The 22597-nt window shown below is 38.3% G+C and overlaps 1 protein-coding gene across 1 annotated transcript in view; it reads right to left on the reverse strand.

The window, feature by feature from the left end:
* The window catches only part of Copb1 (coat protein complex I subunit beta 1), a 43703-nt gene extending 25510 nt beyond the window's left edge, over positions 1 to 18193 (reverse strand). The window contains exons 1-7 of the mRNA XM_006978618.3: positions 18055 to 18193; positions 17331 to 17480; positions 9564 to 9793; positions 8625 to 8794; positions 5106 to 5220; positions 4000 to 4092; positions 2049 to 2186 (exon numbers count right to left, since the gene is read on the reverse strand). Of these exons, the coding sequence (XP_006978680.1) occupies positions 2049 to 2186; positions 4000 to 4092; positions 5106 to 5220; positions 8625 to 8794; positions 9564 to 9793; positions 17331 to 17421 (837 nt within the window). The 5' untranslated portion in view covers positions 17422 to 17480; positions 18055 to 18193. The remainder of the gene's footprint in view (positions 1 to 2048; positions 2187 to 3999; positions 4093 to 5105; positions 5221 to 8624; positions 8795 to 9563; positions 9794 to 17330; positions 17481 to 18054) is intronic.
* Between the last annotated feature and the right edge of the window lie 4404 nt (positions 18194 to 22597).

Here is a 22597-nt window from a genome sequence, read left to right on the forward strand (position 1 = left end):
CTGAACCCAGGTCCTTGAACACCCCAATCAAGAGCTTTAGCAACTGGGCTACATCCCTAGTGCCCTATTATCATTTTTACATAAGACTTTTAAAGGTGCAATGGTTTGTAGAATGAACGAGTCTAAAATCAAAGAAAAAAGTAGCCAATCTAGAAAAGGTCTCAATAGTCAAAGCTGGAACAACTTGGACAAAACAGATAATGATCACAGTGGATGATGATCTATAGAATAAATATTCATACTGATAGAAATGAAAAAGGAAAAGGAAAGTCAGCACTTCCTTACACAGGAATGCCATAGTAACTGTACAATGAGGCACTACAAAATCACCCTTAGAGTATTTAGTAATAAATATTCCTGAGGAAAATCCATTTATTGGTATAAAATTAGTGGATATAAATCTGAGGGGTGACAGGGGGTCAACAGTCTCAAAGTACCTCGAATATATTTTAACTACAATGAGAAAAATCAGAACAATGGAGAAGTCAGGGAACCAGCACTTGATCTAACTGATTATGAGTAAGGTATACAGACGTCAGTACTAAGAACATGTTACAATGGAAGATCAGTTCTGTGGTACTCTTCTCCAAATGCCTAATTGCAGTGATTATGAGAAAACAGGAGATAAACACAAGTTCTGGAACCTCTTATAAACAAACTGGTATTCTTTATGAAGGCATGAAAAATAAGGAAAGTCGAAGAACCCTTACAGGTTAGAGGAGACTCAGACAGACAACAAAATAAGCTGTGGGATCCTAGAGTGGATCATGAAACAGAAAGGGGCATTAATGGAAAAACTAGAGAAATTTGAACAAAATTTATTTAGTTTATTTGACAATACTATTTCAATGTTAATTTAGTTTTGGTAATTATATGATGATTACATGAACATTCTAGGATGCTAGAAGAAGAATGTATGGGAACTCTGTCCTATTTTTGTGACTTCCCTATAAGTTTAAAATGATTTCTAAATAATAAGTGCTTTAAGTATTAATGGGTCAAACAGTAAATTCAACAATTCAACAGCTGGCTTTCCAGAATAATTATTCTCTGCTCATATTAGGTTTTGACAAGTCTTGATGGAATGAACAAAAGAAAAGAAATGCAGTGTTTTATTACTGAAGATCCCCAATAAAATTGTTTATAAGTCATCATTATTGATCCAGTTTTTAACATAATTATGAAGAGAGATCTTAAAACATCAGTATAATTCTCTAGAAACTAGATACTGTTTTGTAGTGGTTAAAAAGAAAATGGCCCCCAAAGGAAGTGGCACTATTATGAGGTGGTAGCTTTGCTGGAATAGGTGTGGCCTTGTTGGAGGAAGTGTGTCACTGTGGGGGTGGGCTTTGAGGTCTCATTTACTTAAGCTATGTTCAGTGTGACACTCAGACCACTTCCTGTTGCCTGGGGGTCAAAACATAGGACTCTCAGCTCCTTCTCCAGCACCGTATCTACCTGCATGCTACCATGTTGCTCCAAGATGATAATGGACTAAACCTCTAAAAATGTAAACCACCCCAATTAAATGTTTTTCCTTTATAAGAGTTGCCATGGTCATGGTGTCTCTACACAGCAATAGAAACCCTAAGACACTATTATTCTCCATCTCTCTCTTTTTGCATACATGTGTGTAACAGGAAGAAAAGACTGAATTATTTAAGGAGGCAAATCATCTTACAAAATCTGTATTCTTCTCTACCACATGTGTCCAGCCTTCGGCCCAACAGCCAAGGGCAGCTGTGAATGCAACCCAGCACAAAACTGTTCTTACTTAAAGCAGCAGTGTGTGTGTGTGTGTGTGTGTGCGTGTGCGTGTGTGTGTGTGTGTGTGTGTGTGCGTGTGCGTGTGCGTGTGCGTGTGCGTGTGTGTTGGGGGTATTGATTTTTCCCTCCTTTTAACTCAGTTGTGTGGTTCTCAAGCAGGAACTTTGTAGATGATGTGGTAACGATGTCAAAGGTTGAACATATGGGCACCAGTGTATCAAGCAGTGTCATTAAATCATGAGGGATAAGACAGGATGTCTAGCATCTAATCTCCAAAGTACCTTTATTGCAGTTGGTGCACTTGACAGTGTTACCAATGTCCCAGCAGCTTCATATTTTACAGCAGGACTAGATGATTGCAGTAAGTTATAGATACAGCGAATGAAACGGGCCCTTTCTGATGGATTAGCATGACAGACCTAAGAAAACAAAACATTGAGGCTTCAGTTGTCTTCAAGGACACTATATACATAAAATACAACATGAAAGCTATGAATGATCTTTTAAAGATACACAAAAATACAAGCCAACACTGGGTGAGATGTAACAAACACACTGATAATTTCAGAAAAAAATGTATTTCAAATAACTATCACAGGAGCTGCAAGATGGCTCAAAAGGTAAAGAGGTATTTGTGGAACAAGCTGGCAACATAAGTTTGATCCCTGGAACCCAAGTAAAAGTAGAGAGAAAGCACCTCCTACTCCACAAAGTTATCCTCTAACTTCTATAGCTGTGCTATGACATGTGCATGCACACACAAAAAATTAAAAAGTAAATTAAAGCAACTGTCATAGCTACTTGTGCATTTATTCATTTTATCATAATTTACATTTCATTGCTTCACAAAAGGTCTTCAATTGACTTATAAGAGATATTTGTATTTTAAACAAGTGAGAGAAAAGTCAAAGTAAGAAAAGCTAGAACACATTCATCACTCTACTGATGTAAATGTCCTGATCGATTATTACATTTTATCTAATCTTTATTCTGGATGGAAACCTGTGATCCCAGCACTCAGAAAGCTAAGGAAAGAAGATTGTGACTATGAGGACAAGCTGGATGATATTTGCCTTTTATTTTATCAGAACACTATGACAATCAACTCTTTCAAAAGACATTGCAAACTGTAGTGCAGTCAATGCTAGAGGACAGTTGATTCTGGGAGTTCAAGGCTAGGCTGGATTGCACAGTCAATATTCTGCCCCTCATTCCCCACAAAACCCCAACAACAAAAATGCTGCCAATAAAGTGCTGACCCTCCCCCCAGTTTTAACAGTACTAAGAGCAAATCCAGGGCCTGTGTGGGCCATGCAGTATTCTACAAGTACTTTGGCTCACAACTAGGGCTTGATAGTCCTACAGTGTCCTCTGAGAACTACTTCAGGGTTTCATGAGAACCACTTTTATCTTTTTTCAAGTTATTTATTATGTATAAAGTGTTCTACCCACATGTATGCCTGCACGCCAGCAGAGGGCACCAAATCTCATTACAGATAGTTGTGAGTCACCATGTGGTTGCTGGGAACAGAAATCAGGACCTATGGAAGAGTGGCCAGTGCTCTTAACCTCTGGGCCATCTCTCTAGTCCCCCCACTTTTATCTTTTAAGGGCAGTGGCCTTCAATAACTTCCTACTAAGTTTGACCTCTTATATTCCAACACTTCTATACTAACACACAGTGAGATTCAAGACTTTTTTGGGGGACACACTCAAACAATATCTAAACCACAACACCACGTTTAATTATTTCTAGTATTTGATTCATATTGAGAAGTATGTCTCTTTTCTTTCCACTTAACCCAGAAGCCACCTTGGGGTTATTAGCTGGTAAATATTGTAAAATATTGACAATATTATTGGAAGAATACTACTGAGAGATTTGCTCACCCCAGGATTGCCACAAACCTTAAGACTGCAACACTCACAAATGTTTCTGAGGCATGCATGATAAGGAGGTATTTTCAGTTTCAGTGAGATGGCTATGTGGGTTAAGACACTTGCCGTGAAGCCTGATAATCTGAGCTCTATCCCTGGGACCCACACAGTGGAAGGAGAGAACTGACTCTCAAAAGTTATCCCCTGAGGGATATCCCACCAGCTCACAAGAAATAAATGTGTACAATATCAAATATAAAATTATCATAGTAATTGAGGAATATTCTAAAATAAGACTACTTTTGTCTTAAATTGTTGAATTTATTTACATATCATATAAATTATCATTCTTACCTTATATATTAGTTCAACAATAACCAACTGTAGAATGTCTCCAAATGTCTGAACTTGATCAATACATGTGCTTAAATAATCCAAAGCTCGATCCTAAAAAATAAAAATACATTTATCATACTCTTCATTTAGTGCAATGAATTAATACAACTTTAGAAATATCACCCCCAAATATAAAACTAAAGAAACTGGGGCAAAAATGAATTAATCAGGGGTGAGGTGGGGGATGGGGGGAAGAAATGGGACAGTAAAAGAAACTAAGAAAAAAAGCTAACACAAAATGGACTACAGTTACAGGCAGCTGTGAGTAGCCATGTGGGTGCTGGGAATTGAACCCAGGACCTCCGGGCTGGCAGTCAGTTGCTCTTAACGACTGACTATCTCTCCAGCTCCTATATTGTCTGAATTTTTTAAATAGGTAAACCAGGGGGAAAGTACTAAGTCCTACATGATTCAGGATATTCATATAACTGAAATAAACCAGGCATTTAAACGAGTAAGTCATTCCTACATCAGGTGTGGTGACACATACCTGTAATCCCAGCAACTTCTGCACAGGCAGAAGGATCCCTGCAAATTTAAGGCCAGCCTGATCTACATAGCAAGTTCCAGGCCAGCAGGGCTACATAGAAAAATTCTGTCACAAAAATCCCAAAATGAAAGGAGTATAGCTATATTCCTATTACTGAAACCTGAAAGAAAAATCTTCCAAGCAGCTCCCATGATCAGACAATGAATACACAGAACTTAGTATCTTCGTAAAACCATTAATATTTTTTTTTTTAAGAGAGAGGGTTTTTCTGTGTAACCCTGGCTAACCTGGAACTTGCTCTGTAGACCTCAAACCATAGTACTCCAAACTAATCCACTAATTAAAAACATGCTACATGCTGAAGCTAGGCATAGTGGCAGATGCCTTTTATGCTAGCACTTGGAAATCAGGTGGATTTCTGTGAGCTCAAGGCCAGCCTGGTTCTAGGGCAGCAGAGCTACATAGTAAGACCCTGCCTCAAAAAACCCAATAAAGAAAAGAAACATGCTAAGGACCTTGTAGTATTTTTAATTTTAATTTAACTATAGAAAGAAAGTACTCTTCAGCACTTTACCTGATCTGCATGAATCAGCATCATAAATGCATTTCTTTTGCAGCTTGCATCCTTCTCATTTACCAGAAAATCATGTATCAGCTCAGGAGCATCAGGTATAAGATGTTCAAAATTTCTTTAAACAAAACAGATAACATCCATATTAAATAAAAACCCACTTTCCTATTTTAGTTAACTTCCCAGACATTAGTAACATTAAAACTTAAACTCTGTAACACAACTCTTTTGTTTTTAGAACTGTACATCAATTAGAAGTGGGAGAAGAAATCATAGGTTATAACTTCATCTATTAAATTAACAAATTATTTTCTAGTTTAATCAGATAAAAATCTGATTTATTTAACACATTTTATTAATTAATGTCAAATGACTGTCTTTAGGACTATAGTATCAATCTTCACAGAATTACAACCTTTCTTAAGAATTATATAGAGAATAAAAGTCTGTTTTCATTATTTGTGTAATGTATTTACTAACAACACTACTTTAGAAACTTAAAAGCATTTGTAGTACACAGAATGATAAATATTAGCATAAAATAATAATACATAGGAGCAGGAGAGACAAGTCAGTGGTTAGGAACACTGGCTGCTCTTCCAGAGAACACAGTCTATTCCCAGCACCCACACAGTGGCTCACAATTGTCTATAACTCCATTTCCAAAGTATTTGAAGCCCTCTTCTGGCCTTCTTGGGTACTATTACATAAGTGATGCACATACACACATGCAGGCAAAACACCTACATACATAAAACAAAACAGTAATAATTTAAAAAAGGAATATTTAATAAAATACATATCATAACAGAATCTGTTATCATAGTTCTAAAAATTTCTAATTGCATCATACAGCCAGATCACTGATCAAATTTTCAATTGTCTTTTAACTGTCCCCATGCTTATGTGTCCTCTTAAGTTTCTAAAATATATATAGTACCTCTAGTAACATTTAAGAATTCAATTACATTATCAACAAAATATCACTTCTGTCAACAGACAGCATAACATAAAGATAAATGCAACTGTGTTTCAATCAAGTAACATATTAAAGTACAAAGAAGCTTATAAAAATATTCCAGAGGTTGAAGAGATAGCTTAGCTGGTAAAGTACTTATAGACCTAAGTTCCATCCCCAGAACCCATGTTTAAAAAACAAACAGACAAAAAACACCAAGCTGGGCATGATGGTACAGGCCTTTAATCCCAGCACTCTGGGAGGCAAAGGAAGACAGATCTCTGTGAGTTTGAGGCCACTCAAGTCTACAAAAGGAGTTTCAGGATTGCCAAGGCTGTTACACAGACAAACCTTGTCTCAAAAAAGCAAAGAGGAGGGGTTGGGGTTGGGGGACAGGGACAAAGCCAGGCTTGATGCTGTGTACTTGGAATCCCAGTGCTGAGAAGGTGACTGACAAGAAGGTACCTGGGCCTCTCTGGTCAGCCAGCCTAGACTATTTGGTGAGTAACTGGCCAATGAGAGACCTTATGTCAAAGTTAAAGGTTGATGGTGCCTGAGGAATAATACCTAATGTGATTCTCTAGCCTGAGCATTCATATACATTTATACAAACATGCATATACACTACACACACACACATACACACACACACACACACACACACACACACACACACACACACACACACACATTTTTTTCTGTATTAAACTAGCAGTGCTAGGATTCTAACCCATGACCACCCTCACACACTCTAGACGAGGACTGCTTCTGAGCTCTACCCCCACCCTAATAATCTACTTCTAAATAGACTGATGGCCATGACTATAACAATTTAGCACTCTAGCCTCCTCTGAACCTTACAATTGTTTTAAAGTTCAAAATCTTCAGCTTTATTATTTTACTCTAATGACTATTCCAAGGTCTTGTTCCTGCTAAATAAATACTCACCCACTGAAGCATGTCCCCAACCTTTTTCTATTTTGAGAGACTCATTAAGTTGCCCAGACTGTCCTCAAACCTGTCATCCTCCTGACTCAGCCCCCTAAAAGCTAAACTTAAGAGGATGCACCACTTGTCCAGGCTAAATTTTCAGACTTATAGTAACAAAAATTAGTTAAGGATTGCAGCCTTTTTCACTAAAAGAGTTCCTTCCTCAAAGCCTCTAATGTAAGACCCAGACTGTTCAAAATGAGAATTTTAAAACAAGGTAAAAAATGCAATGCCTTTAGCAAGTAAATAAATGAACTAACTGAACTGCAACAATACAACTAGGAATGATGGTTATAGTCTTAAACTAGAAAGCATACAATAATGTTAAATATTAAGATTCATAAGTAACATTTTATTTTCACAAAGCATGCATATAACTTACACAATGTAGTCAGGGACCTGAGGTGTAACTTGCTAAGTGAAATCCAAGGTTATTTTATCTTGCAAAAGAAACCTAAACCAAACTAAGGGCCTTACAGTTTATGGTTAGACCGAATCAATGCTGTAACCTCGGTTTTTCCACAGACAGCTCTTGACTGCACAGGCAAGTCATGCAGTTGTTGAGTAGGAAATAGCACTGAGAGGAAATGCACGTGCATCTTTGCAGACTGTATTTCCTTTGGAAAAGACTTTTCTACTTTTAATATAATTAAGCCATAACAGTTTCATGCTGTGGAAAGGATGAAAAGGCTCATTTTAAGAGATTATATAGTATGAACTTTCACATTTATTGTGAAACATCTAACTTTGCCAGTGTTTCAGCAAGTTTTCTTTTGGGGTGTTGGAGGGTGGTAATGGGGAGGGGTAGTATTGGTTTAGGGGTTTTAACTCTGTGAAATTTGAAAAGAGGACAGTTGTTGGCTACGGTACTTACTAGTTTTGTAGTAATGTTTTGCTAGCCTGACTTTCCTTACTGGTTTTTATGTCCATGGTCCCTGGTGACTGTTACTCTTCTTGTTTGGGGTGTGTGCAGAGTAGTGTCTCATCTGTGTGTAGGCAGTCAGTGTGTGTGCACATGTGTCCTTTGACTACAGAAACACACTGTGGGACAATGGAATGGGGTGTGGCTGGGAGTGGGATGCCGAAGCTTTAAGAGCGTTTGTTTTTATTCAGAACAGTATTTCCCATCTTTTGCCTGCAGGCAGGGAAAGTGTACAGTATTTATTTTGTTTCTGTTTTACTCTGAATATTTAAGTCTTTAAGTAGCTTATATTATTATTATAGAGGAAGACAAGTGACTTGCTTAAAGTTGTACTTAGAATTCTTACTTCCTAATTTCTGTATTTTTAAATATTGAAATTAAAATTGTATTACTTCTGTTTTGAAAAAAAAATAATGTTAAATGGCACTGTGCCATTCAATTTCAGCTGACTGTTGTCATACTGAAACTAGGGTCCACTATTGCCTATCTTTTTGACTTCTCCATGTTAACAATTTACTGATAGTAAGGAAAAAAAATACTATGTTGATTAGCAAAACATATTTATAAGTACATACATTCTGCAACCAACCACGCTGGAACCTCTAGTCTAAAGCATTTAAAATAGAAATAAAACAAAGGTATCATTCCTTACCTGTAGATGGTATAGATGGCCAAAACAGCATTTCTCCTAACATAGCTGTGACGATGTTCCAAACAAGCCCGGATAGCGGGCATTAAAGGTTCTAGCAATTCTGCTTCCTTCAGTTTGCAAAGGAAACGAAGAGTAGATCCACGAATGAACTCATTAGGATGCTGAAGATCCTGATATAAAAATTTCAGTAGGAAACACTGAGTTTCAGGTTAAAAAAAAAAACAAAAAACAAACCAGTGTATTTAATTACTTATTTGTGTGTGCGTGCGCGCGCACGTGTGTGACCAAACTTGAGTATCAGGCTTGGCAGCAAGCACTTTATCTGCTGAGCCTAAGTTTCAGCCTTTTATAAAAATCAAGTTTTAAATGTAAAAACCTTCTAATTTGAAAAAAATTAAAGTTAGTTTTAGGAAAAAGATCTAGATTATTGATTTCCTTCTGATTCCTCTAGAGTAAAGCAATTTTTATGCATTTCACATTTTTTTTAATACACAAAATGTATAGGAAATGTAAGAAAAGGCAATAACACAAATTTTTTACAGTAAATTTTACAGATGCATCCAATCTTTTAACATTACAATAAGACATTGTCATCTACAAAGTTCACGCTGAGAATCATGTAATAGTTAGCAAAAAAAAAAATAAAAAAAAAATCCCCCAGCCTCAAATCGACCAAAAAGTATCAGATAATATGTTAGGTTTTTATGTTGGGCAGCATTCACAGCTATACCTAGCCTCAAACAGCCTAAGCCTATAGCCACAGGTTGAACACATTTTTTGAGCTTACAACTTCAATAATAAATATTTATAATTTTTCATCTCATCAAAGATTTAATTTTGAAAACTAAAAGAGTACCTATTAGTGCAATTTTATAATTACAAAAAACAAAACAAAACAAAACAAAACACTCCAAAGCAAACAGTAATGGCTTGGCTTACCTTTCTATATGCATCACATACAAGAATCATTTCATGTAAAAGTCTCCCATCTGGAGTTGTTTTAGGAACAATCTCCCAGAACACGAGAAGCAACTTTTTGATGGTGTGATCCTGAAGAGGCAGCACAAAACGGATGATAGTCATCAGGAGTCCAGGAAGCTTTTCACCATTCAGAATCATAATGATTACTTTCTTCAAAGCTTCAGTCTTGGACTTCACATCACCTTTCTCTGATTCAATAATTTAAAAAAAGAAAAAAGCAATTATTTCAAAACAAAGTTGCTTAGAAAGTTTAAAAGCTATGAACAAAACAAACTAAATTTACTACCAGTGTTAATAAGGTTACAAATCCAAATGACATGTTTTTGATTCTCTTTTGTCTCTGAATCTCAGATGCCTTACACACGATCTGAAGGTACTGGATTAGACTCCTGGTCCCTAAACAACTTAGTTAATATAGTTCCTGAACCTGTAACTACACCACATGACTTTGGTTTTCAAACAGCTCTGGCAACCTGCCCTCCCTAACCCCAATACCAAAAACAAAAAAACGTAAGCATATCCTGTTAAGTACTTCTAAACTCAAAATAACTCAGTTTGTGTGCATTTTCTCAGTTATAGGCATTTTTTAAAAAAGGTGGCATGAACAGATTGACCTTTATTAAACATTTAAAAAAGGGTCCTCAATACTCATATAACTTTAGAGATTTTCTTTTCTTGTCCATCTGAACTGGAAAAAAAATAAAATATTGAATCAGTAGCTACTGATTAGAATTAAGGATATATTATTTATAATAAAATATAAGTTTAATGTTACTAAGGCTAAAAACTATTCAATATAAAATATTTTATGAAGCTGGGTGGTGGTGGCACACACCTTTCATCTCAGTACTTGACAGGTAGAGGCAATCAGATCTCTGAGTTTGGGGCCAGCCTGGTCTACAAAGAGAGTTCCAAGACAGTCAGGACTACACAGAGAAACCCTGTCTCAAGGAAATAAACAAAACAAATTTTTTTTTTAATATTTCATGAAAAAAACATCTATAATTTTAATTACTATGAATACTGAAAAATTAATAGTATTAAAAAAATCTCCTGGATCCAAAAATCAAGGGCAGACAGAAGTACAGAATAAGTAAATTGCTACTGCAATTATTTCAATCATAAAATAAGAGCTGGAGAGATGGCTTAGCAGTTAGGGGCACTGGCTGCTCTTCCTGAGGAACTAGGTTTGAGTCTGATACCCTCTTCTGATCTCTGAAGACAAAACACTAATATACATAAAATAAAATTAACGAATCAAATATCTGAAAGAAGAGGGGACAAAAAGAGGCTTACTCCTAAGGCTAGCATAAGGAAAATACTGACTATTGGGTCTAATTATGAGAATGGCTATCAAAAGAGTTCTTGGGACTGGAGCGTAGCTCCATGGTTTAGAGCCCTTGTTGCTCTTGTAGGGAGGACCTGTGCTTGAGAATTCCTAGCACCCTCATCATGGCTCACAACTATCTCTAACTCTAGAGGATCTACACCTTTTTCTGAACTCTCTAGGCACCAGGCATACATGTGGTGCATATACATACATGCTGGCAAAGGACAATCAGACTGCAACCCACAGATCTAGGGAGGCTACCTAGCAGCGAGGACCCTAGGATGACTCTGACTTAATAATAAGTTTTGGTTTTACCCAATCACTGGGCAAGCTTTAGTGAAACATTTCACTATCAGGATAAGAATTTGTACCGTATCATGCTGATGAAAGAATATGCTGGCTATACTTTCAGGAGGGGAGGCTAAAATCTTTTTAGATTATGGATTAGCCTATAGAAAAATGTCTGCCGTAAATCAAACAGTGAAGGGGAAGATGAATAGGAATCTCACTTACACAACTTAAGTAAAACATAGCTCTCTGAACAGATGAAGATAGACTTCTTCTGTATTCCAGAATCTAATCAATATTTATATGTATAATTCAGCTATTATTTGGCTTAAAAGGGCTTGAGAAATGTTATCATTTTTTACTATTTTCTAGAGAAAATATTTTCCAGTTTCAAATAACCCTGGACTTTTGAATTATAACCTGTTTTTATGTTCAAGCTATCTGTGTATTATTTCTCCTGCAATTGTACATATAATGTTTTTACATTAAAAAAAGACAAATACTATAGAACTGTATTACATGAAATATATAGAATATACATATTCATAGAGACAGAAAGATTAGATGTAATCTCAAGATGGAGAAGAAAGGAATATAAAGCAATGATTTCCTAAGAACCGAGTTTCTGTTTTGTGTGATGGAAAAGCCCCACAAACGGACAGTAGTATCAGGACATAATATCATGAATGTAATAAATCAATACAATTAATGTAATTAATGAATATCATAAATATAATTATTAAACAAATACTGTGAATGTAATCATTGAATACCACAAATGTAATTAATGTTAGGAGTATAATTAATGACTATCATGAGTATAATTAATATCTTGAATGTAATTCATGACACTGAATTGTGAACTTAGAAATCGTTACAATTGGGGCTGGAGAGATGGCTCAGAGGTTAAGAGCACTGACTGCTTTTCCAGAGGTCCTGAGTTCAATTCCCACCAACCACATGGTGGCTCACAACCATCTGTAATGAGATCTGGTGCCCTCTTCTGACCTGCAGTCATACATGCTGTATACATAATAAATAAATAAATCTTTAAAAAAAAAAAAAAAGAAAAAAAGAAATGGTTACAATTGCAAATATTATGTTCATTTAAAAAAATAAGGTGGAATGTAATCACCATACATTATATGTGTGTATGAAATTGAAGACAGCGATGTTCTAAAATAGAAAGTGGTGATGGTTTCATGGACCTATGAGGATGCAGGACTAAAGTCTTATCAAATTGCACAAACAGGCAAACTGTATACTATGTGAATTATTTGTCAATAAAGATTTTATAAAACGTTTAAAAATGCATACATGTATATAAATTAATCTTTAAAACCATTTTAAAAGAGTTCTTTTTGTCAAAGAGACAGACTGTACATGTCCACTCATTAGGGTAACAAGCAGAGCTCCAGCTTCAGAGGAATCATACTAAGTCAGTCAGTTGCTTGTCACTGATCCTGATGGCACATTTCTGTAATTTCAGCAATCTAGCAGTGAGGCAGGATAATCAAGAGTCCAAAGTCAACCTCATCTACATATTGCACTGAAGGCCAGTCTGGGCTATATGAAACCTTATCTCAAAAACAAACAACCTCCCCCAAATGTCCTTTATCACTCTAAAGGCTATACATTATTACCCATAGTTGTATCTTCCTATGCTGCAGAATAGAGAAAATCTTCATGTTTGATTAATTAAAGCAATGTTTTAATTGGTCAAAGCGGTACTCAGAGCCTAAAAGATCTTTTGTTTCTTTATTCTAAGCTCCCTCCCTCTTTAGGTTTTGTTTTGGTCCCAAGATTGAATCCAGAACCTTGTTCACGAGTGCTCGACCACTGGGCTATATTCCTCAGCTCCCTTTAGGATGTTTCAGGTGTTTGGTTCCCTATTCTGTTTGTTAATCTAAAAGACACAAAGTCTAAAAGTCATAAAATTAGGCCATTATAACCTTGATGGCTTCTGTTTATAAATTAATAAATTTCCAAAAGTTCAGCAGACTAGATCTCAATTTATAAGTACAGTTTCAAAAGCAAGTTTAACACCAAACAAACAAAAACCTTATGCCATCTGTACTTTAAGTGCCCTGACTTCAATTTCCCTTTTTTTAACAACTTAAACTGAGAAAGATATGTTCCTTTTTCTCCTACCTCTGCCTCCTTAGTGCTGGAATTACAGGTTTGTGCCACCATTGGCAAATAAAATATTAAGTCTCTATAAACTTTAAAGTACTTCCTAAAGGATAACTTCCAATATCTGAAATACAATTATCATTGTATTTAAAACAATGTTGAGTCAGGTGTGGTGGCTTACATCTTTAATCCCAGCACTTGAGAGGCAGAGGCAGGTAGAGGTCAGTGAGTTCCAGGGCAGCCAGAGCAAATAGTGAGACCTTGTCTCAAAACAAAACAAACAAAAAACAAAACAGAGTTATCAGTTTGATTTGTACTTGCTAGTAATTCAATAAGAATCAATGTGACAGACTCACTTTGAACACCAGTCACGGTGGCACACACCTCTTATCTTAGTACATGAAAACTGGAACAGGAGGATCATGAGTTCATGGCCAGCTCTAGGCCAGGTTACAGAGTAGGACCCTGTCCTCAAGCCCATACTCTAAAATTATACAACACATTCATTGTCCCCTTTCGAGTACTGGGTACTGAATTCAAGGCCTCCCGAATGCTTGGGAAGTGCTATACTTAGCACCATCCACAGCCCTGTCACTTCACCGGGACAGGGACCTAAGTTATCCAGACCAGTTTTGAAACGTGACCTTCTGTTTCAGTCTTTTGAGCAGTTGGGAATACAAGTATGCATCACTGGGAACAGCCAGTATATACTTTAAAAGGAGCAGAGCATAGGCTTTCAAAATTCAAAACATATGTCTGTTTCTTTTAAATGTTTCCAGAATGAAAATATAAAGTTGTAGGGAATATTCATGTTTAGTTCAGTATTGACTTCATTTATTTGTTTATACCAACCTATTACCTACAGAAAATTGTCACTTACATTTAAGTGTCATACATTAAACATGTAAGAAATTATAATTTTTTTTTTTCGAGACAGGGTTTCACTGTGTAGTTTTGTGCCTTTCCTGGAACTCACTTGGTAGCCCAGGCTAGCCTCAAACTCACAGAGATCCGCCTGCCTCTGCCTTTCGAGTGCTGGGATTAAAGGTGTGCGCCACCACCGCCGGGCAAGAAATTATAATATTTTTAAGGGACAAGTAATTAAATTTTTTTTAGCTTTATTAAATTAGACTGGGATATTATTCTATTTCGCTATACCAATACTGCAAGTCTAAGGGAAAAAAAATTTCCTTTTTCCTAAGACAAAAGATCTATTGAAGACATTCTCAAAAATTCTAGATGGGAGGCTGGAGAGATGGCTTAGTGGTTTAGGGCAGTATGTGCAATTAAAAAAGTCCTGGGTTCAGTTCCTAACACCCACATTGGGCAGCTTACAACCACCTATAATTCTGGTTCCAGGGAATTAAATACACCCTCTTCTTATCTGAGGGGACCTGCATTAATGTGCACATATCCACGTACAAGTATACATAACTTATCAAAAAAAATCTTTATCAAAACTCTAGAAAAATTAAGCACTTCTAACTATAAGGGAACGTGAAATATTAAATAGTCTCTTGAGTTTAAAATTTTCACTACAAAATATCAATGTTTACCTGGATTCTAGCTGTTGTTTTACAAATTAACTATTGTTGTTGTAGTATATGTGTATGTGAGCATGGGCACACATGCCAAAGCATGTACATGGATGTCTGCTTTCAGGGGTTAAGTTTTCCCTTCTATTATATGTTCCAGAGATCAAACTCAGGTTGTCAGGCTTGGGTAGCAAGAGTTTTACTTTCTGAGTCATCTTGCTGACCTAAACCTAACCTTTTTCTTTTTTTTTTTTTAAATTATTTTATTATTTTGTGCATATTGGTGTTTCTGTCAGAATGTATGTCTGTGTACCATAATCAAGCAGTGCTCCTGGAGAACAGAAGTGGGCATCATATTCACTAGAACCAGATTACAGTTTGTGAGCAGCCATGTGGGTGCTCAGGATTGAACTCTGGTCCTCTGGAAGAATAGCCTGTGCTCTCAACTTCTGAGCATCTCTCCAACCCCTAACCCTAGCTTCTTAAACTGTGAGTCACAAGCGGATCTTGGGTAGCACAACTGAATATGGAATTTGGCAACAGTGAAAGGTTTCTAAATACAAAATGAAAAAAAAAATTCAAAATCACTTAATGAATCCAGTATTTCTAGTAGTACTAGACTGTGTTATACTGTATGACTTCATTGTAGCCTTAACTTTGAACACACAACATCTTCACATTACACTGGACATGTAATGCAACACATAACACAAAATAATGTTGTTTGAAGCACCTCAGCTCAGACTCTAGACAATTGTGCGTTATGAGCTGCAATGCTTTTACTATAACTATTTTTTTCTCTTAAAGAAACAATGGTTTAATCATGGAAAACAGAGTTTTAATGTTTTCCTATGGTCATTCCTTAAGTGTAAGCATCAAATTAGTATATAATTGAATTGTATTGTGCTATAATGTATAATTTTAAAAATTGTTGTTTGCACCAGGCATAGTTGCACCACGACCGCCTGGCAGCACACACTTTTAATCCCAGCACTTGGGAGGCAGAGGCAGGCGGGTTTCTATGAATTCAAGGCCAGACTGATCTACAAAGAGAGTTCCAGGACAGCTGGGGCTGTTACAAAGAGAAACCATGTCTTAAAAAAACAAAACAAAACATTGTTGTTTGAAGAGGCTAGAGAGATGGCTTAGTCAGTAGAGTGCTTGCCACATAAACAATGAGGACCGAGTTCAATCTCCAGCACCCAGGTAAATCAGGCACAGCATATGCCTGTACCCTTAGCACTGGGGAGGAGGATCCCTGGGATCAGCAAGCTTCAGGTCCAGTGAGAGATCCTGTCTCTCCAGAGTGAAGGAAAGCACTGGGAAGGCTCAGCAGGTAAAAGGCACTTGCTGCCAGGCCCAACAACCTGAGTTCAATGCCTAAAACCCACACGGTAGGAGAGAGCTGACACCTAAGAGTTATCTCATCACCACACTAGTGCTATGCACATTTGTCTCCTCACTTCCCACTAAAGAAATCAGTATTAAAAAATAAAAAAGTCTGGGAACTGGAAACAGCTCAGTGGTTAAGTGCACATTAACACTCTTGGCAGAGAACTCAAGTTCCATTCCCAGCATTCTCATCGGGCAGCTCACAATTGCCTGTTAACTCCAGTTCCAGGAGGATCCAACACCTCTGGTCTCCATGGGCATTTGCACACACATGTGCACCCCCCCCCATAGACATAATTTTAAAAAAAAATCTTAAAAAAAATTGAAAATCTAAAAAACAAATAAGGTGCAACGTGACTGAGAAAGGGACCTAAGGTTTACCTCTGGACTGCACATATAATTACACACAACATGTACATACACCAGCACACATTTGTGCACATACACACATAATATATAAAATACTTCCTCAAGTGAAAGAGGAGTCGAGAGGAGAAAATTTTAAGATGTACCGATATACATCATCATAGAAGCTGAAAGCAAAAGCTGATTAATGGCCGTGTCGGAAATCTCAGCACTTCTGAGGTAAGAGAACTGATATAAGCCTGAGGCCGCCCTGGCCTATTTTAGTGAGTTCCAGGCCAGCCTGGGGAAAGAGTATGGATGGCCTTAATGTAAGAGAGAAAAAGAAAAGGAGGGGGCAGGGGTAAAGGGAGAGAATGGTGGTTAACCAAGGCTGGAGAGAGTAAGAAGGAAGGATGGGAAAGGCTGATCAATGGATACTGAATAACAAATAAATTCTGGTATGATAATGTATACCAGGGAGACTGATGTACATATAACTATGTACTATATATTTTTGAAAATCTCAATGAAAGGATTCAAAATGTTTTCACCATAAAGAAATGGTGAATGTTGAGACAAATGTTATATTTGACAAGATCTAATTATACAATATACATGTGTATAAAAACATTAATTTGTCTACTTTTTAATGTTTTTAATCTATCATTTAAAATAATTTATTTGAATTAAGAAGCTATTTACCCAGGTCGTTTTTTAAGCTGATTTCAGAAGGAGGTTCTGAATCCATTGGCACGTTAATTAACGTATAGCACACGTTCTCGGCTGCTGTCATGGTTTCTGTTTATAATCAACACAATACAAGATGAAAATGACGAAAGGAGCCAGGAAAAGCTACAAAAAATGAATACAGGTATCAATTAGAAAAAAAAAAAAAAAAGGTAAATTTCGCAAATCACTCCTGATCTTTATGCTGCCTTCAGATCTTTCCGTGTCGCTTCTGAGGATGTCGATCTCGAGTGTTTCCCCACTTCCATGAACTCTAGGGACAACCACACCGTGCTGGTCCGCTCCCCGGCCCAGGGTGTGGAAAGCTGTGGAGTCGAGGTCCACACAACAGTGACAACCCTGAGCACCACGTCACCGGGCAGTGATTTCCAACACAACACAGCCGGATCTGCTCCAGGAGGGCAGCCCGCGAGCGAAGACGCTGCAGAACCTTGGACTCCTCTGCCGTGGCGGGTCCCCCGTGGGTGCGCCCCAGCCGCCCCTTCCCGGCCTCCGTCCACGCACGGCCAGGCCTCAGGCTGCGCAGACCCCGGTTCCACAGCCCCGGGGCCGCGGCCCAGCTCCCCGCCCCCACCGCCTGGCGCTGCGGCCTAGCCAAGCGCCCGGCGTCTCCCCGTCCGGTGGTTCGCCGACCCCGCGCGACCGGCGCAAACCCGTGGCTCGGGGCTCAGGCCGCTACCTGGCTCCAAGGGGCGACGGCCGGGAAGGAACCGCGGAACCGTGAACCACAGCTCCAGCCAGCGGCTGCCTAGACGGATCCACCTAGTCCTTGGCTGACGTGGAAGGGGGCGGGGAGTCGAGCCAGGATGCAGCCGCAGATCCTGTACGGCGACCCAGGCAGGACAAGCTTTCTTCGTCCTGCGGCTGCGCGCTGTAAGTACATCCTCTTCCTTTCTCAGGGTTGGTTTCTGCAACAGAGTGAGCAAGTATTTAAGTTTTCCCCGTGAGTAGGCCCTGACTTAAGCGCTGTGGTCACTGAACAGTTCCCAGGAACTAAAACTTGTACAAAAGATCAACAGAAAAGTCCAGCGGACTCTCTTATTACTCTCATTTATAATAAATTGGGAAATTAACTGATTATTAAGCCGATGATTTTAGATATTTTAATAAGTCAACTTGGTTATATGAAGATACACTTGAGGGCTTAACACCTCTGGTGATCTGAATCTGACTTTATTCAGTTGACCTGGAGTTACATGAATATCAGAAGTTGTCTGGCAACTATTATTTCTACTCTTTATTCAAGAACGGCCTTTCACGATCCTTTCAGAGCACCCAATAGTTTAAAAGTTTGTATGCATAAAGGAGACAGTCTCAAAAGATTTTACCTTGTTTCCAACTTACAGCTATGATTAGATGTATAGTTCTTGTTCATTTGTGATTCCATATCCCATGCCAATGTCCTAGTCAATTATTAATAACAAAATATTTGAAAACTTCAGCAGGGTCTTCCAAAATTGCCAGACTGGTCTTGAAAAGAGGGTTTTCAGTTTCTGAGCAGTTGTAATTACAGGTGTGTACCACATGGATGCATATTGTGTATACAAGGTCTGATAGGACCTGTTTTTTGACCTGTTCACCTCACTTGGGAACACAGAATACAAATAGTATCTCATCACCTGGAATGCAGCTATTCTGACATTTCTCTTTTCTGGAAACATTAAATTAAAAAAAATTCCCCCAGGACTCAAAATATACCAGAGGACTGTATGTTTCCAACACTTTAAGGGTGACCTCTCTGATGGCATTTTTTTTTTTTTTAATTTTAGATGGTTTTACTATATAAGCCCAGCCTGACCTTCTCCATCTTACTGCTCTCTTGCCTCAGCCTCCCAAGTGCTAGGATTACAGGCACTTGGCATGACACCTGGCCTGTGTGTTTTTTAAAAAAAGTTTTAAATCGGGGCTGGAGAGATTGCTCAGCGGTTAAGAGCACTAGCTGTTCTTCCAGAGGTCCAGAGTTCAATTCCCAGCAACTGCAAGGTGGCTCACAACATACATGCAGACAAAGGGCATAATGCAGACAAAGCACTTGTAAATAAATGTCACTAAATGCTTTTAATCTAGGTAATTGTAGAATAAAATTCTTCTGGCAAGCCCTATAGTTCCTTTCCCTAGTTCCTCTGAATAGTGAAGTCTTGGAGGAAACTGACCTGTCTCCTTATGGAGATTTGACCAGTTTAGATATTCTCATTTATGTACTTGCTTCTAGACAGTCAAGACAGAGAACAGTCCTACCAGAGACCCTCCTGCTGTCCATCCACTGTCACAGCCATATACCCACCTTAACCCTGGCAACTATCTATCCATTCCAGTCTATAAATAGAATCATACAATGGAGTCTTGAAGATTAGCTTTCTTCTACTCAGCATAATTCTCTAGAATGAGATGTATTCAAGAACGTTCCTTTTGTGTACTCATTTTTTCACATGGAATGCAGTTATTAGTTTTCCAAATTCACTTGAAATTACACCAAACAAGGTATAGAGATTAGGTTTAGGAATTAGAAGGCTCAGCAGTTTAGGACCATCTTGGTGTAGTCTAACCATGCCCGTGCATCATGTTAAACTTTAGAGTTCTTTATGACTGATTCACTAAGGAAACTTAGAAGTATGACAAGATAGCATTTTAGGTCTGCACCTGAACTTGCCACTGGTAATGTGCATGGTTTTGCTTTTTAAAACTTGGAGCTTCTTGAGCAGATATCAAGACCTTATATAACTTCACTAATTTTTTTTTTTTTTTTTTTTTTCCTGAGACAGGGTTTTTCTGTGAAACAGCCCTGGCTGTCGTGGAACTCACTCTGTAGCCCAGGCTGGCCTTGAACTCACAGAGATCTGCCTGGGTCTGCCTCCCGAGTGCTGGGATTAAAGGTGTGCGCCATCACTGCCTGGCACTAATTTTAATAAAATATATTTTCGAGACTTTTAACCCTAGAATGTCATCATATCATTTTGAATGTTCTTCAAATCACAAATTATTTCAATGTAAAAATTTGGGTATCAGAATTATAAAAGTATACAATTGAGCACACTAAGGACTAGAGACTTGCTCCAAACTGCTTAATGGTCAACACTAAGAGTTTAGAACATGAGTTTGTTTGTTTGTTTTGGAGACAGGGTTTCTCTGTGTAGTTTTGGTGCCCGTCCTGGATCTCGCTCTGTAGACCAGGCTGGCCTCGAACTCACAGAGATCTGCCTGGCTCTGCCTCCCAAGTGCTGGGATTAAAGGTGTGCGCCACCACTGTCCGGCAGAACACGAGTTCTGACATCTATTTTTCGGCTCTTTATTTTTGACAGTGCCAGTTCTTCAGAACTGCACCTCAAGATGCTCAGATTCCAGATGACATCATCTTTGTGTCAGTGGGAAGACTTACATGACACTAGCAATCTAACTGTTCAGTTATTCAGCAGATTAAATGGAGTAACTGAGCGCAACAGACTAAACATAAAAGGACATCACAACAAACTGTAAGGTCCCTAAAGTGGTAAACTTTTGTGTGGGAGGTACAACACCTGTACATATTAGTGGGAGGCCGGAGGAGCATAAGCATTCTGCTCTATCATCCTGATTTACTCCCCAAAGCCAGGGGGGTCTCATTGAACCTGGAGATAGACTAGCAGCCAGTAAGCAGCAGCCAGCCTTGCATCTTGTAGTGCTGGAGTTAATGGTGTAATTCATGCTGGCACAGCATGTGGCTCTTAATGAATTTGTTTTTTCTATTTCCAAAGTGGGGAGAATTTTGAAAATCAGTCTTTAGACTATAACCGTATACACACTAGGGGAAAAAACAAAAAACCCAACCTATTTGCCAGAGTCCAGCTCTAGCAGGGTTCACGTCCCAAAGATGAGGTGTGGAGTCAAGTCAGTGAGGGGAAGGAGGAGACTGACATAATCTGAGGGTGAATCGTGATGGCTGCCACTTTACTGAAAGAAAAGGCCACACTTTTATACTCTCTAATTGCACAAGGATTAAATGGGAGAAAGGGGGCATGTGAGCTGGGGTGTGGCTTATGATCAGTGATTGAGGAAACATGACCTTCACAAGTTAATAGGCACCACAGTCATATGGAAGGGCCACAAGTTCTCTTGCCAGAGACAAGAATGTCTCCATTTTTAGCAAGCAGAAACTTCTTCAAGCCTGTGAGGGCATAGGGGCTTTTGTCTAAATGCTTGATCTTGGGAAAAGGACTTTCTTGGGGTACCAGACCATTATTGAACACTGCATTTTTTTAAAAAAAAATATGGCTTAGTTTATCCAAATAGCTAAAGCTTAACATAAGCAAAGATGAAGCTAGACAAGTATTACTGTGAATCTGAGTAGACCTTAGGAATTTATAAATCTTGATTGTTAAATATACCTTATTTATCAAACATATCTAAATTTTTCTAGCAGCTTGGTATTGACTTGTGTGGGAGTAGGCAGTTATCACACTATATGGTTTCACAGTAGCCAGTACCTAGGGTAGGCTTTCGGACAAAAGGAGAGCACCAGGAAGGTGAGGTTGTGAGCCAGAAGCAGAGGAAGCAGATGAACATGCCATGCTGAAAAAAGGTACCACCACATGGTAGAGCGTAGAGAAGAAATATGGGTTAATTTAAGATGTAAGAGCTGGTTAGGAGCTAGTATCTAGTTAGTTTAATAGTAAACCTAAGCTCTTGGCTGAGCTTTTATAATAAGTTTGTGTGGTTATTTGGGAGCTGGCTGGTGGGACAGAAAAATCCCGCCTACACATCCTTATGCTCCACTGAAGCCCACAGGAAAGGTGAGAATCATTAAAAGTGAAAGTAAAGGGTGCTGGAGAATTGTGATCCACAGTCAAAATGCTGGAACTTTGTTAAGCAGCAATTGATGCTATGTGGTCCATACCACCTAGTAAAACTATCCTTAGAATTAAATTCAATGTAAAACACTGTCACTTTTTAATCTTTAGTTGAGTTTTAGCCAAGTAATAGTTTGTATTTAGGAAACAGATTTAAAAAAAAAAAAAAAGCACACGACTTTTATCTTTTAACAACAGATCCACTCAGCACGGGGGAAGAAATACAAGTTATTAATTTTAGCCTCCCTCTCTAGACCATGCACTAAAGTCCAGGAAGTTAGGAACTTCGTAGTTTTAGTGTTTCGTATGTGCTTGATGCAACTCCACAGCAGTTTGCCACATGGTACTTGTGGCCAGTTCCCAAACTTAAATGACAGGTCTCTGAGGTTATTTCCAGTG

Source organism: Peromyscus maniculatus, chromosome 1 (genome assembly GCF_049852395.1).
Source record: "Peromyscus maniculatus bairdii isolate BWxNUB_F1_BW_parent chromosome 1, HU_Pman_BW_mat_3.1, whole genome shotgun sequence".
NCBI lineage: Eukaryota > Metazoa > Chordata > Mammalia > Rodentia > Cricetidae > Peromyscus > Peromyscus maniculatus.